At 37.6% G+C, this 13771-nt stretch overlaps 1 protein-coding gene across 3 annotated transcripts; it reads right to left on the bottom strand.

The window, feature by feature from the left end:
- Nucleotides 1-845: 845 nt before the first annotated feature.
- LOC105364584 (uncharacterized) lies at nucleotides 846-4416 on the bottom strand. 3 transcript variants are annotated; one of them, XM_011502562.1, is made up of 5 exons: nucleotides 4362-4416; nucleotides 4015-4218; nucleotides 3708-3858; nucleotides 3515-3616; nucleotides 846-1441 (listed from the first exon to the last, which is right to left on the bottom strand). In XM_011502562.1, the coding sequence occupies exons 1-5, from the start codon at nucleotides 4385-4387 to the stop codon at nucleotides 1055-1057; spliced, it is 870 nt and encodes a 289-aa protein (XP_011500864.1). In that variant the 5' UTR covers nucleotides 4388-4416; the 3' UTR covers nucleotides 846-1054. The 3 variants fall into 3 exon arrangements, with proteins under 3 accessions (XP_011500864.1, XP_011500865.1, XP_011500866.1); XM_011502563.1 differs by having other exon boundaries at nucleotides 3708-3774; nucleotides 4362-4413; XM_011502564.1 differs by lacking the exon at nucleotides 4362-4416 and having other exon boundaries at nucleotides 3708-3844; nucleotides 4015-4036.
- Between the last annotated feature and the right edge of the window lie 9355 nt (nucleotides 4417-13771).

Below are 13771 nucleotides of genomic sequence, written 5' to 3'. Positions count from 1 at the left end.
TATTATTATTATTATTATTATTATTATTATTATTATTATTATTATTATTATTATTATTATTATTACTATTATTATAGTTTCTTTTTCCATAGCCTACCGGCACCGGCTGTTGTTACCACTACCAGTTGCGTCTCGGGGATGGGCTCCGACACTTCATATCCAACTCTTCTTCTTTTAGTAACGAAAAAATAAATGTTTATATTTTCTGAAATAAGATTACTCGTGCGTACGAGGCGAGATTAGTTATTTATTAATTTTTTGTACGTGGGACCGAGGAAAGGATGGGTCGGGTTAGTGGGGGGGGGGGCGATGGGAGACTCGCATCGTGATGGAATAGGGCCTCTGGATTGCTTACATAGTCCCGGGCGTCGTCGCGCGAGAGAAAAAGATGGACAAGTCCGAATAACGAAGATGGAAAGGTTAGGAAGCTTAGAACGAAACGCCCATCTCTCTAAACAATTAGCCTGGACTTTTTTTTTGTTTTTGTTTTTATTTGTTTTTGACACGACGGGTGCAAATAACATGAATCTTGAATGACAGTTCCCAAATTAATTTATGAAAAATTCTCATCAGCGCGAACAAAGGCTGACTGCATTAAAACAAATATAAATATATATATATATATATATATATATATATATATATTATATTCAATCTTCTCGCAATTTATTACACAAGTTTTTAATTCCCCTCTTATTATCCATTAATCCCACAATAACGAGCTTTTACAGAATTAAAATTACATCATCTTAAAGTAGACTCACATTTAGATAATTTAAAAGCATTAACAATATAATATTTTAACGTATTTATAATATTTGCGATAAAAGGTGTTGAGTGTTGAGCTTTGGTGATTGCGGTGAGGATCTCCGAATCACTCATTATCAACACGGAACACAGTAGCCATACTTCACCTAGGAACGAGTCCAGATTAACGAATCACCGTTAACCAATAAAGGTATCCTCCAATCATCACGCGCATCATGCGGCGAAAGTTGGCCTATTAACGTGAAAAGGCAAAAAAAAGGCCGTAACTTTCCATGAACGTTGATCCTCATTGAGGCTTTCGTTTCCCTAGTTGTGTCGTCGGCTTGGGTATGGTGCTCTTGACGTGCGCGAACTTAGCCTTGCGACTCTGAGATTTGATCGGCACTGACAGAGTCTGGCTGTATTGGACGGGAGGTCGACACTCTTGGAGCCTCTTCCTCGGAGAACGGCAGGACGGCGCGAGGCACGGCCTCGTGGACGTCGGCGTGACGGGAGGGGCAACGCTACCCGAAGGCTGGCCAAAGCGGCGACGCGCAGTCGCGCATTGCGTGAACGTCTCGTGTTGCTGCTGGTGCTGGTGCTGCTGTTGTTGTTGCTTCCGTTGTTGTTTCGGGTTGGACAGGCGTATGATGGACGAGAGTCGCAGATTCGGCTTTGTATCCGTAACGATTAGCTGCAGTGACGGTATGGGAGAAGATAAAAAGAGATTGTGATGGATCGAGGGAGACAGGAGGAGATAAATAGATAGATAGATAGATAGATAGATAGATAGATAGATAGATAGATAGATAGATGGATAGAGAGAGAGAGACAGAGAGAGAGAGAGAGAGAGAGTGTGTGTGTGTGTGTGTGTGTGTGTGTGTGTGTGTGCGATGAGTCTTTTGGTGACGTGTTAATTGCCGAGAGTGGATTGTTTAATTACGCGAGCACTTATTATAAAGACTGGCCTCACGGAAGAAGGATTATATTGGCTTGAACTTTCTCTTGGGTCGCGCTCCGTGCGGTACTTTAGGGCACTTTATGTGAAAGCGTGAACGGGTGTCGGTTGGCCATAAGTAAACTTTTCGGTTGACTGCCTCATGAGGCGTCGAAAACTTTTGTAATAATTCATTTATGACTGCAAAACTAACTTTATAATCGCGTTATAATATAAGCACTTGATATTCTGATCGCGATTATTCATTTTTAATTACTCGAGAGCCAACGCCTGATAACATTATTAACGGTTAAATTTTTGCAACCTCCGTTTGACGGTATATTGCTTTTATGTCTCTCTCTCTCTATAAAAAAAATGCTTTCGGTATTCTTCCGTATTTAGATTATAAGTGTCTTACTTAAGGCATAAAATGTAAACTCGACGTACTTGCTAAATGCGATTTTTTTACAATTCTTTGGCGATGTCTGCATGCTCTGCATGAAAACATTTTTAAAAGATTATACGACTTAAGGGTATACCCGTTAAAAATTATTTCAACGTTGGAAAGTTTTACATGCAACGATAATTATTTTAATTAAAATTAGCTATTTTATATTTAATATTTTTATTTAATAATTTAAGGATATGGAGCATGTATATTCAAAGCTACTTTTACTTATGATGATGATATCGTTATTTGTCTTTTACTTTCATTTTCAACTTTTTAACTCCTATAAATTATATCTAAAGTAAACTCGGATTTCGAATCTTTTCTCATAATTTAAAATAATATTTACTTATTACCAAGCTTATAAATTCACGTATAGTTAAGTTATTATTACACATAATCTAAGAGAATATAATGTAAAGAGTATTTTTTAACAAAGTTTTATTGCCATTTTTAATTATGCATATTATTCATGTCTTTTGTAATTATGTGCCGTATTAATAAAAATATGCAGTAAATAAGCTGCGAAATTGTTAAACTGTATATTACAGATCGAAGTAAATAATCTAATATTTGTTTGCATCGATATCAACTCATATCAACACTGACAGAATTATAAATAATCATTCGACATAAATACTTTCTCAATAAATCTAAGCATATAATTCAATATTATAAATATAATAAGGTATATATATATATATATATATATATATATATATATATATAGATATATATATCAAGTTGCTCCAATATATCAAATAATATTGGACAATAAACCATATTCTATGAACTTAATATATTTAATATTAACATAATGTACTAACTATAAATGTATGGATAAATTCATTATTTTATTATAAATACTTTGGAGCATGCAACTTTTATAATTCCTGCATACATTTAAAAATTTTAATTACAAGAATTTATATAAATTAATGTATTAAAATTTTATTTTACCCTATGTTTTTTTGTTATACACAATTTTATCATTTTATTTCTTATAAAATTCATCAACAAAATATATTGTATAGGACTCGAAGTATAAAGTAATTACTTAATTTACGAGTACTGCCGAGATAATACATAAAGGAACTTCTTCTAAGAGATAAAATACGTTTTTTATTTCCATGCACATATAATGTAGATTGTGGATGTAAGAGATCACTTTTTCTTTTTTTTTATATACAAGCACATTTAATTAATGAAAATTCTAATCTACATTTTTGATATTATAATAAAATAAATGATTAATTAATTATTCTAATGTCAAACATAATATGACAGAATAATATTCATATGCGAGACTTAATATGATTGTTAGAAACAAATTTGAAACTATATTTTATTGGTTTTGGACGGACAATACATTTTTTATTTACCTCTTTTAATTCTTCCAGTTTGTTCTGGACTTTCATTGAATTTTTATACGCTTCTTCGATTATGCTCAACGCAGCTGGACCGCGCCTCGTTACTTTAGTTTTCTAAAGCACAATTGAAACGAGAGAAATTTGTTTGAAAAATAAGCGTAACGTAATTCTCACTCGAGATATAAGAGTAAAAATTATTAATCACCTTGATCTTTACGGTATCTGTTTCTGCGATCGAACACTTGTTATCAGATATTATTGATTTTTCATCGCTGTAGTTGGATAATGAACATATATTGCATGACTTGGAGTAATTATCATTGAATTTTTTATCTAATGCTTCTAAAAACTTATATCTATTAATGTAACAAACTCGACGTTTGAAATTATTCGAAATATATTATTGTAATTGATAAAAGACATTACGTCATAATGGCATTAAGACTCCATCGGCGTGTCAAAAGCCCAAGCTAGAAGCCGATTAAAAGAATAATTGATAATTTTATACGAACCTCGTATGCAAATCATTATTAGTATTGTAATCGATTCTTGAAGCGTCCGGTACATTGGGTGTTGTGATAATCATTTCATTAGCCTTTGTCATCGATTCGAAAGTTTCCACGTTTTCTAGATTAATCGTAAGCGTTGCGAATAGAACTTCTTTGATGGCATCGACAATTTGTTGTTTCGTAAGTATTGTCGACATTTCCGTACTTCTTCTATTCTGCAAATATTAGTTTCAAACGTACATCCGTTAGACTATGATGTAACGACAGATATATAAGAATTTCCAATCCCGCGTAATATTCACTTATTAATACATTCGCAAATGCTTATTATTTAGATGGATGATAATTACATTAGGACTGGAATTAGGTAATCCATAATGCACTAATAGCTGTGAAAATTCTACTTTGAATTCGTTCATAGTCAACGTTATTACTTAACTGACAATTATAAACTCGTTTGCTTTGATATCGACAATTGTTTGTGGCTTTGTTTACTACTTCATCGGCGTTGAGCGCTTTGAATTTACTTCAGTTTCAACATCTTTTTCATACGTAATACTACAATAAATAAACAAACCGACCAGTCGATACAGCAACTCTTTAATACATAATACAATTTAATGAAAAAATTCAGCAATTTGTTTAATATTTATTTTTTTTTTGCGGTAGATTAATAAATATATGTAGTAAACATTGATAAACATAGGTAAATGTGATTATATTATTTGTATATAAGAAATAAAAGAATATGTTTAAATAATAATATTATGTCGCAGATTAATATTAGCACATTAAATAAATAGAATTTTTTTGAAAGAGATTATAAAAGTAATCTGATTTTACATTTTTTTATATTTCATAATTAACATGGTTTTGTCAATTTTGTATGACTTTAGTTAGCATTAAAATTTAGCAATATGTCTCTCTCTCTCTTCTCTCTCTCCCTCTCTCTCTCTTCTCTCTCCCTCTTCTCTCTCCCTCTTCTCTCTCTCTCTCTCTCTCTCTCTCTCTATCTCTCTCAATTACACATTTATCTCCAAAGCAGATTAAATTATTTGATAGAGTCTCAAGTATCTTTTATGCTGACGTATGGCTTGTTTCTTCCCATGGACCTTCGTATTTTGCCAACAGGCCCTTGTTCCGGCTAATTCCCGCCTATTTGACGAGCTGGGAAAGCACCTTCCACATCTTCAAGTAAAAGCAGTAGCCGTTTGGGTCGTATATTTATTTTCCTAAATGACTACGAAGTTGCGAAAATATTTTCTTTAGTTTCAAAGCAGCCTTTTGAAATTTAATCTCTGGCTGCTGAAAAATACTCAAACTTCTTATAAAAGTATTAATATCCTTTTCGTATCTTATACGGACTTGTAGGGAATTATTTTACAAGTCATATACATGTAATTAATTTCTTCCTACAATTTACATATCTATTTATGGTATATTAATAAATATGTTTAACAATGCTTAACAATGATCATTTGACTAAAGTGACAAGAACGTCAAATTGGCTATTTAAATTACATAATAATTTTTTTTTTTTTCAGTAAAATTCTTAACAAAGTTAAGATAAATGGATTTATCGATTTATAATAATGTTGATTAAATCAGCATTTACAGATCAAAATTTTCATAATGATAAATATTATTTAAATTAATATTTAAACTATTTTCCACAATTTTATTTTCATAATAGTGTAATTCTTCTAACAACGACTCTCTATTCTGATTATTTTTTAAAATCATTTTTCTAAATAAACATGTATTTTCATATGGAGTTCATGGCGAGGATAATAACTGGCGCTTAAAAATACCAAGTTACATTATAATAAAATAATATTACCAGGGCGGAAAAAAAGTGAGACTTTGCAATTGAATAATTAATTACGTGGTGCGCGCGCGATAGAGTAAAATCGAATTAGGGCGAATGAAAATATTTGATTGAATTCGCGCGAAAGTGAATGCCGTTGTAACGAGGGACCGTGAAAAAGCGATTTTCGTCGGTGCTTACGACTCAGGGGAATTGATTGATTGCTGGGTAATTGTGGCCCTCGCTGAAGAAGCTTATGTCGTACTCGCGAGAAAATTCAGTGGAGTGAATCAGCGAGATGCTCGTTTTGGGTGCATCCTAAGTGAGAGAAGACGGGCTCCGTAGGTTTTTTCGTTCGCGCATGCGAGCCTTAACGACTTGTATGGCTATTAGACTCTTCGGACTTTTTGTTGCTGCAATTACAATTGCTTTTTTCGCTCGTAATTATGCAACGATATTTTGAAAACTACGGCGTTCGAAAAAGGAAAACAACTGCAGGCGCATATATTTAGATACACGCTAGCCGGATTCTCTGAAGCTCGAGTCAGTTTACGAGTGATGCGAAATTCTCTGAAGCTCGAGTCAGTTTACTTCTTCTGCTTCTGCTTCTTCTTCTTCTTCTTCTTCTTCTTATTCTTGTTCTACTTATTCTTTTTTGCATTTATTTTATAAAGTTAAGAGAAGACAAGCGTCAATGAATATTTGTACTATGAATGTCTATGTGGACTATAAAGTTATTCGCTTTTGATCGTAGAAACGGTGTCACGACTTTTTCAATTTAACAGAGTTGGCTTAAAATACATATTTATCATTAACGGTAAATTTCTTCAAGGCGCCTTTTAGCTTTCTAATTGTAATATTTCTTATATGAAACAGTGTGATATTTATATTAATTATACTCTTTAAAAGACTTTAATTGCTGTAAAATCTGAAGGGAATTTTTTACAAGTAGCGATTTTAAAGCAATAAGATTTTAAATTGCAACTTTAACGGAACGATTTTCTGTGTAATTAGCCGATGTACGAATGTGCTCTCCCGGTTCATCCCTCCCTACCTCCCCCCTCTCCCAATAACCTCGTTGTTCCATCACCTCCACCGCCGCCTCGTCTGCTGCAACCCCGACATCCTTTTTCACAAGTAATTTTTCTCTCGCGGAATTTTTAAGCGCGATTCGCAGTACTCGCTCGAGGCAATTAACGTTACGCTGCAATGGGGCTTCGAACAATTTGTTTCGTCGATTTACGTTTATTTGTATTAACTCGATAAAATTCCAGGCGCGGCTTCTTAGAAAAAGGGCGCGCGTAACGCAAGGCAGAGTGCGTCTTCGATTAAAGCAACGCGCGGTGACGACGACTTGGCCCGAATATAAACAATGATCCTGCTAATTAAGAAGAAAGTTCTCGGCTCCCGTGGGTAAGTTGGGACGAGCAGCACGAGGGCGTAGCCGTCGTTGGGATCGGTAGGAGACGCGCAGCTGAAGCGTGCGTCGTTGGGTTCGAGTAGAGTCGGCTCCGGAAAAACGAGCGGCCAGATTTATGCGTATACTCCACCTTTCACTCGCCACGGTCCGCGGAAATTGCGCGGATGCCGTGCGGCGCGAACTGGGTCAATTACTCGGGTGCGCGAGCCTCGAAAAAAAAGGGAGGCGGTGGCGGCGGCGGCGGCGGCTGTGGTGGCGGCAACTCAATTAAATGCAGCCGATGTTGCGAGCGCGTGACCGAGACGTTTGTCACATTCGAGTTTATTATCTTAATGGGCCGGTGGAGCGGTGACGAGGTGGGACGGGGAAAGTAGCGAGACCTCGCAAGCTTATACTCGCTGGGTATCGAGTCCAATTTTACGATTACCCATTGAACCTCGTACGTTATTGCTTAATTCCATTTTGTTAAATAAAGCGCTAATGGATTCCGACACTTTAGTTGCAACCGTGAAAATCAGCTGGATCGTGCAGTTATGGGGAAACTTCTCGCTGATGCTTTTCCAGTTCAATATGTGCGTGAACGAGGAGCATTCGGACAGACGTCAATTGAACATTTTTCTTCCGAAGCATTGTCATTGGAGCGCTTTTGGCAGCGTGTTTTTCCATAATGCACCGATAGGTATTTAGGGACATTTCGATATCATCTCTAGAAATCTTTGATACAATCTATAGATCATTCTTTGCGATACGTAATAATAGACCATTGCTGGATAATAAGCTCTACCTTTTAATATTGAAAAGGTAACGGCTGAATTTCTGCACATTCCGGAGTAACTATTTAATTCTACGGTAGAGAAATTTTTCAAGGTAAGGGCGCAAAAATTGAAACTCAACGTATTCACGTATTTAAAATACTAATGGAATTAACTGGATTTTGAGTTTGCTTATGGGCATAAGTATATGTATTTCTAGAGTTTCCTGGGTGTCTAACGTCTAACGTTCCCAATGAATGAGATAGAATATTGAGTAGGACATTAAGGTAGTACTGATCCCCGTGCAAGAACTTGCAAACACGCAGTTACGTGTCGTATCGGGGATTCATCCATACTTTCAGAAACGCGAGTCGCGATTCGTTGATTAATTTCTGGATGGTTGGGTACTTTGCAAAGGAGACATGATAAATCTCAGGTACGAAAAAATTAGCTGTTGGAAATATGCGAGATGAATGATGGTTGGAGTGCAAGGGCGTAGTTGCTTAGCTTCTCTCTCGTCCTGCTTTCTTTCTCTTCTCCCTCCCACTCCCCGACACGCAAGCACGCACCCACCCACACACACACACACGCGCGCGCGCGCACACACACATACATCATCATCATCATCTCTCTCTCTCTCTCTCTGTCTCTCTCTCTCTCTCTCTCTCTCGGTATGTTGTGCCCGTCCTTTCTTTCTTAATTTTTTCATGATTGAGCGATTAGAGAGGGGCGGCGTTCGAATCAGTCAAGTGGATGTAGGAGCGCCGTACGAAGATACGAGAGTGATTTTGTCCCCCCGGCGTACGCGCCATATTCAATTTGACTTCGTCGTCACTACCTTTTTTCGCCATCTCCTTCGCTGTTTAAGACTAAATCAAATCGTCGCGCGAAGTGCTGCAGCTGCTGTCGCTTTAATGGATTTGGTTAGGCACTCGAGGACTCTTAAAAGCATATTGGAAAAGGATCTCCAAAACATTCCCGACATTATTTATGCCGGCAAATGAGTAGAAGATAAGGCTTTTTAAAAAATTTATATGTGGGTGATATATCTCGAAATACTGCAATATTGAAATTAATTGCAAAAATTAATTTTCTTTTACGAGCCTATCAACGTCCCATTAATAATATCTACAGCCCTGCTATACCGTTTATTTTTCTTCTTCGAGCTTTTAAAAAGACACATTGATTTTTGCATTTCACAATTTTACGATCGCCATCGGCATAGAAGCCCAATAAAACGAAAATTCGAAATCTTTTCTTCATCATTATTAATGCTTTGTAGACAATCAATGCACCACAGTTCATTGCAGCTAATATTTAAAACATTTTGAGCGTAAACTTTAAGAAATAACTGTGAATATACCGAGTTCTTCCTTAAGGAATAATCAATCGTCTTGTATTTGTATGTGTAGATAAAATGGGCGTGTTTACATGAAACATATAAAAATTATGTAGAAATATAGAAATTCAAATATACAAATTCTATGGGAATATAAAATTTTTTTATAAACGTACTAAATAAGCCATTAATTTGGCTTCGATTTTTATTCGAATATTATAATGTATCGTATAAGAATATTGGAGAATTGGATATGCATATCCATAATCATCCATAATACATCACTCGTACGCGTAAAAATATTGACAAATTTTATTTTTCATAACGTATAATAAATTTTATCTTTATTTTCGTAGACTCGTAAATTTTCGTGTTTTTTTGTTCTTCTCTCTTTTTTAACAATATTTTGCATGGCTGACATTACCAATTAGATGTTTTCTTCTTTTTTTTTTTGTTTTCGATTTGTTCGAATAAACACATTACTCATAAATCTACCGATGAGTATACAAATTTTCGTTATGTTTGCTAAATTTTTATTCATAAATGAATATATATTTTAAATAATTTGGTCTATATGTTGTCATTGATCGCTGTGCTCTTTTTTCACCCCTCCCCCCTGCCCCTCCACACACGTCCTTAAATGTCATCACGTACGAATTTAACAAATATGACATTTAAGTAGACCGATTATCAAAGGAGACAACGTAATCAAGCATATGAATAAAGTAGAAAACCATAAAATTGTCCTTAGAGTAACAATAGCAATTCGCTTGGATACACGAATAATCAATGGAGTGTGCCAACGTAATAATTTCAAGATATTCCAGTCCTTTTGATACCTTTATTGACAATCGAGCCATCTGTATTTCCGGAATCCGAGGAATTTCAAGGTGCAGTTACTCTCTGCTACACTTACATCCATGGGAAAAATTGCAGACCCTAGTATAACATTTCCTGACTAATAATAATAGACAAGCACAACTTTTCCGCCGAGGCGTGCCACTAATTTCAGCTTGTCCTTACAAATGAAAGGGTTCGCTGCGCTTTCACCGTGCCGTGGCCGCTTTTCAAATATTTGTTATTTTAGCCTTTAGCCGGACGTCTTTAAAACTCAAAAACGACGTAGGGAGCTCGCATCCCCTTTACGTCGAGACGCGCATCCCTTGTTGCGACCGGGGGCATTTCAACTCCATGTGGAATCTCGGACGAATTCCGCGGCTGCGCGCGGTAAATGTTTGATATTCGAACTTGTTTACTCAGCCAATGGTTTCATCCTCTGTTCCTCTCTACCTCGACTTCTTTTTTTTCTTCTTTTTTCTTTGCTCCTTTATCGTATATGCGCGTCTCCTTTTTGCTCCTGCGCGCCTCGTTCCTTCTCCCCGTGCCGATCGGCCATCGAGAAACGTCTGCTGGGAGACGCGAGACGGTGAGCGCCGCGAGAAGACGAAACACGTGTTTTTAGATAAGGAGCAATTAAAGGAGAGACGAGGGAGCGTGAGCTGCGAAAAGGATTTTTATTGCCGGCCTTTAAACAATATTTAGCTCACCCGTGAAAAAAACGACGTTGTATTTTTATGCCGAAGGATTCGAGGATATGATGTGCAGATAAACCGAGCAGAGTAAGCAAACCTGTATTTTTTGAAATTCTTTATAAAGAATGTACGTGTTTTATGTCACTGCCTAAAAGTAATATACATGTACGCTTAAATTGTTTATTATTAACCGGCTGCGATAAAAACATTATTTCACGATTGTAAAAACGAATGAATCGTACCATTATACATTTTAAAAATTGAAGGCTCGATAAGTACGGGACTTTTTTTTTTATATAATCCACCAATTCCATGTCGCAGGATTCAGATCTGCATATTCGAAAATTTAGATAATTTTGTGGAACTCGATTGAGCGTGATAGGAGAAAATTTGTTTTGAAGAAATCCTCGAATGCATGAGAGTATGACAAAATGTATTAATTACATTTTTCCAATTATCAAGCTATTGTTATTAAAGAGCACGACGACTTGAAAATACGAATAAATGAGTAATTCTCATTTAGTTTTACTTGTGGTAGTGCTTGATGTTTTTAATAGCAAAAAAAAAAGTCTCAAATATACTGTGTATACATGCTGTCGAAAGAGTGAAAATAAATTTCATTCTCTAAATTGCAGACAACGAAAGAAGGCCACGAGGCCGACGAACCTCATTCTAAAACTTAAGAAGCATTATCCTTCGCTGAATAATATTGTACTTACTATATCTACGATAAAGAGATATCGATTGTTCACAAAGCCGTGTGGCGATAATCCGTAAACTTTGGCCTGACGACGGAGGATCGTGGCTTACATCCCAAGTAATACAGAGACACCTGTAAGACCCAGAAACTCGTAAATCCACTAACTATATTCGTGACATACACGAGCACTGTATTAAACACTATCGAGACGTAATATGTCCTATTTATTTACACAATATTTGACTTTGGCTGTGTTGATTGAATCGCCGCCGCGTATCACGTGACTTCTTCCACCGACTGCACTTATGTCTCGGCATTTGTTTGCAAACGTTGACTATATGTTGTGCCGCTGTTCCTCTCCTCGATTCCACTTCAGCATTTCGTCCTTCTTTAAGGCCGTAAGGTGGAAGCCTGCGATGCTCGTCGCCAGGACAGGTTGATTTAGGATTTAAGGCTTTCGGCGTTTGTTGTTATTCGAAGATCACGAGGATAAATACACTCCGTGCCCAAATGATTTCTCCATTTGGTCTTATGAGAAGGAGGTGCATTTGCGCTTCCAAAATTATGGGCTCTTCTGCTCGGGAATTCAAGGCACGGAGGAAGCGAGGAGCACAGGGAATAAAATTGAAGATGGCCCGTTAAGGGGTTGATGGTATAGCTTTATTTTAAAAGGGGGAGGGGGGGGCTACGACACACGTGTATCTCAAAAATAATAAGGCCGTTTAAAAGTATTTCCGTTCGCTCATCCATCCATTGGCCACATTACATCTAATTACATATACGTAATGAGGAAACTATTGTATAGATTTTTGAAGAGCGAATAACGAACGTTCCCAGAAAGCTGCATCGACAAAGGGCACCGTGGTAACAATAACGAATGAGAATTACGGCCAAATCTACTTTCTCCGGGCATTAAATCCCAAATAGAGCCAAAAATGTAGCTTGACTCCCCTGTCAAAAAGTCCACGAAGCAAGCCGAGCGAATGAATGGGTACGGTGGTGTCAGAGAGGGGGGATGTTTGTGAAACGCGGGGATGTCTGAAGGGGGAGGGGGTTTAGTCGGTGGTATTGTGGCGGGGGGGGGGGGGGGGGGGGGGGACGAGGAGGAGGGAAGAGAAAACGTAAGATCCAATAAAGGCCGCAGAAAAGGTCGTGAGGCGAGCATCCTCGTGAAGCTCCTGCGCGGTCTACCGAGGAGCTCACGTGAGCTGGTGTGGGTTCGTCTTGTTTGGATAGTCTTTAACTGACCATTACACCTGAATGGGCCCCGCCAGAATGGAAAAAGGGCAGTCTAACAGGCTCTCGATCCGGACCGACCCACTTCCTGGCCCGCCGAATGGGTGGACCCGACGAGTAACGGACAGACTCCTGCAGTAACAACGGTAATAATAATGACGAATGCTCTCGCGTGTACACCTCGCTTCCGATTCTCCGGGCATTGTCCAACGCGGAGCCACCCGTCCTACCTGATTTTTTCTCGCTTGCGGCGAAAGGCTACGCCGGCCACTTTTCTCTCTCCTCCCCCTGCCTTTCTCTTTTGCCCGTTTTGCGCACGAGTGACACGATGCGTCGTGGGCCGTAGGGACGCGCCCCGCCGTTCTTTATGCGAAAATATATATTATGCCGACTGGTTTTGAGGCACTTCCATTCCGGCATCGAGATGTCTTCTTCCCCTACGGATATAATAGCCTCGAGTGTCCTTGTAGGCGCTCCTGTCCCTCGATTATTATCTTTCTTCGAGACGATGATAGTACATGAAATGCGGCGGCTCCTTTCCCCGCTCGCAAAAGTGAGCAGTCCGAGTGTTTGGATCTCATCGAATCGAGTTCCTTTCATTAAGCATTCGATCAATATTTGCTTTCACAGCACTTAGGATTTTAAAGGATATATCCTTATGTACTCAAATCTCGATTGTTATATTTGTAAATAAAGATTGACTAATCGATTCGTCTGACCTACATTTCCAATCTACGCTACTCCAAAATTACTCTTCGATATATCCGTTTGTGAGCCTAACGCTTGGCTCGGGAATTCACACACAAATAGTCCAATTTGTTTAATATCATTATCCTCGCGTAATTGCCATACATTTTATGGTCGTATTACATTCACAAAGACTATAGTCGAACACAGTATTTTGAACATTTTCTTTCTTAATCCACTTACTAATACTAAAGGCAATTACGTTGCACGACCTCCTTCCTCTATCT

This window comes from Ceratosolen solmsi, unplaced genomic scaffold (genome assembly GCF_000503995.2).
Source record: "Ceratosolen solmsi marchali unplaced genomic scaffold, CerSol_1.0 scaffold39, whole genome shotgun sequence".
NCBI classification, from domain to species: Eukaryota; Metazoa; Arthropoda; class Insecta; order Hymenoptera; family Agaonidae; genus Ceratosolen; species Ceratosolen solmsi.
Note: the sequence above shows the minus strand (reverse complement) of the source record. Positions and strands in the feature narration are given on the sequence as shown.

Bases quoted from the DNA above. Each gene is read 5' to 3' on its own strand.
- LOC105364584 (XM_011502562.1), bottom strand. From the start codon at position 4,387: ATGGATTACCTAATTCCAGTCCTAAT. The intron at 3,859-4,014 runs GTTCGTATAAAA...TTACATTAATAG, and splicing joins AATAATGATTTGCATACGAG to ATATAAGTTTTTAGAAGCAT. The intron at 1,442-3,514 runs GTAAATAAAAAA...CCGTCACTGCAG, and splicing joins AACTGGAAGAATTAAAAGAG to CTAATCGTTACGGATACAAA.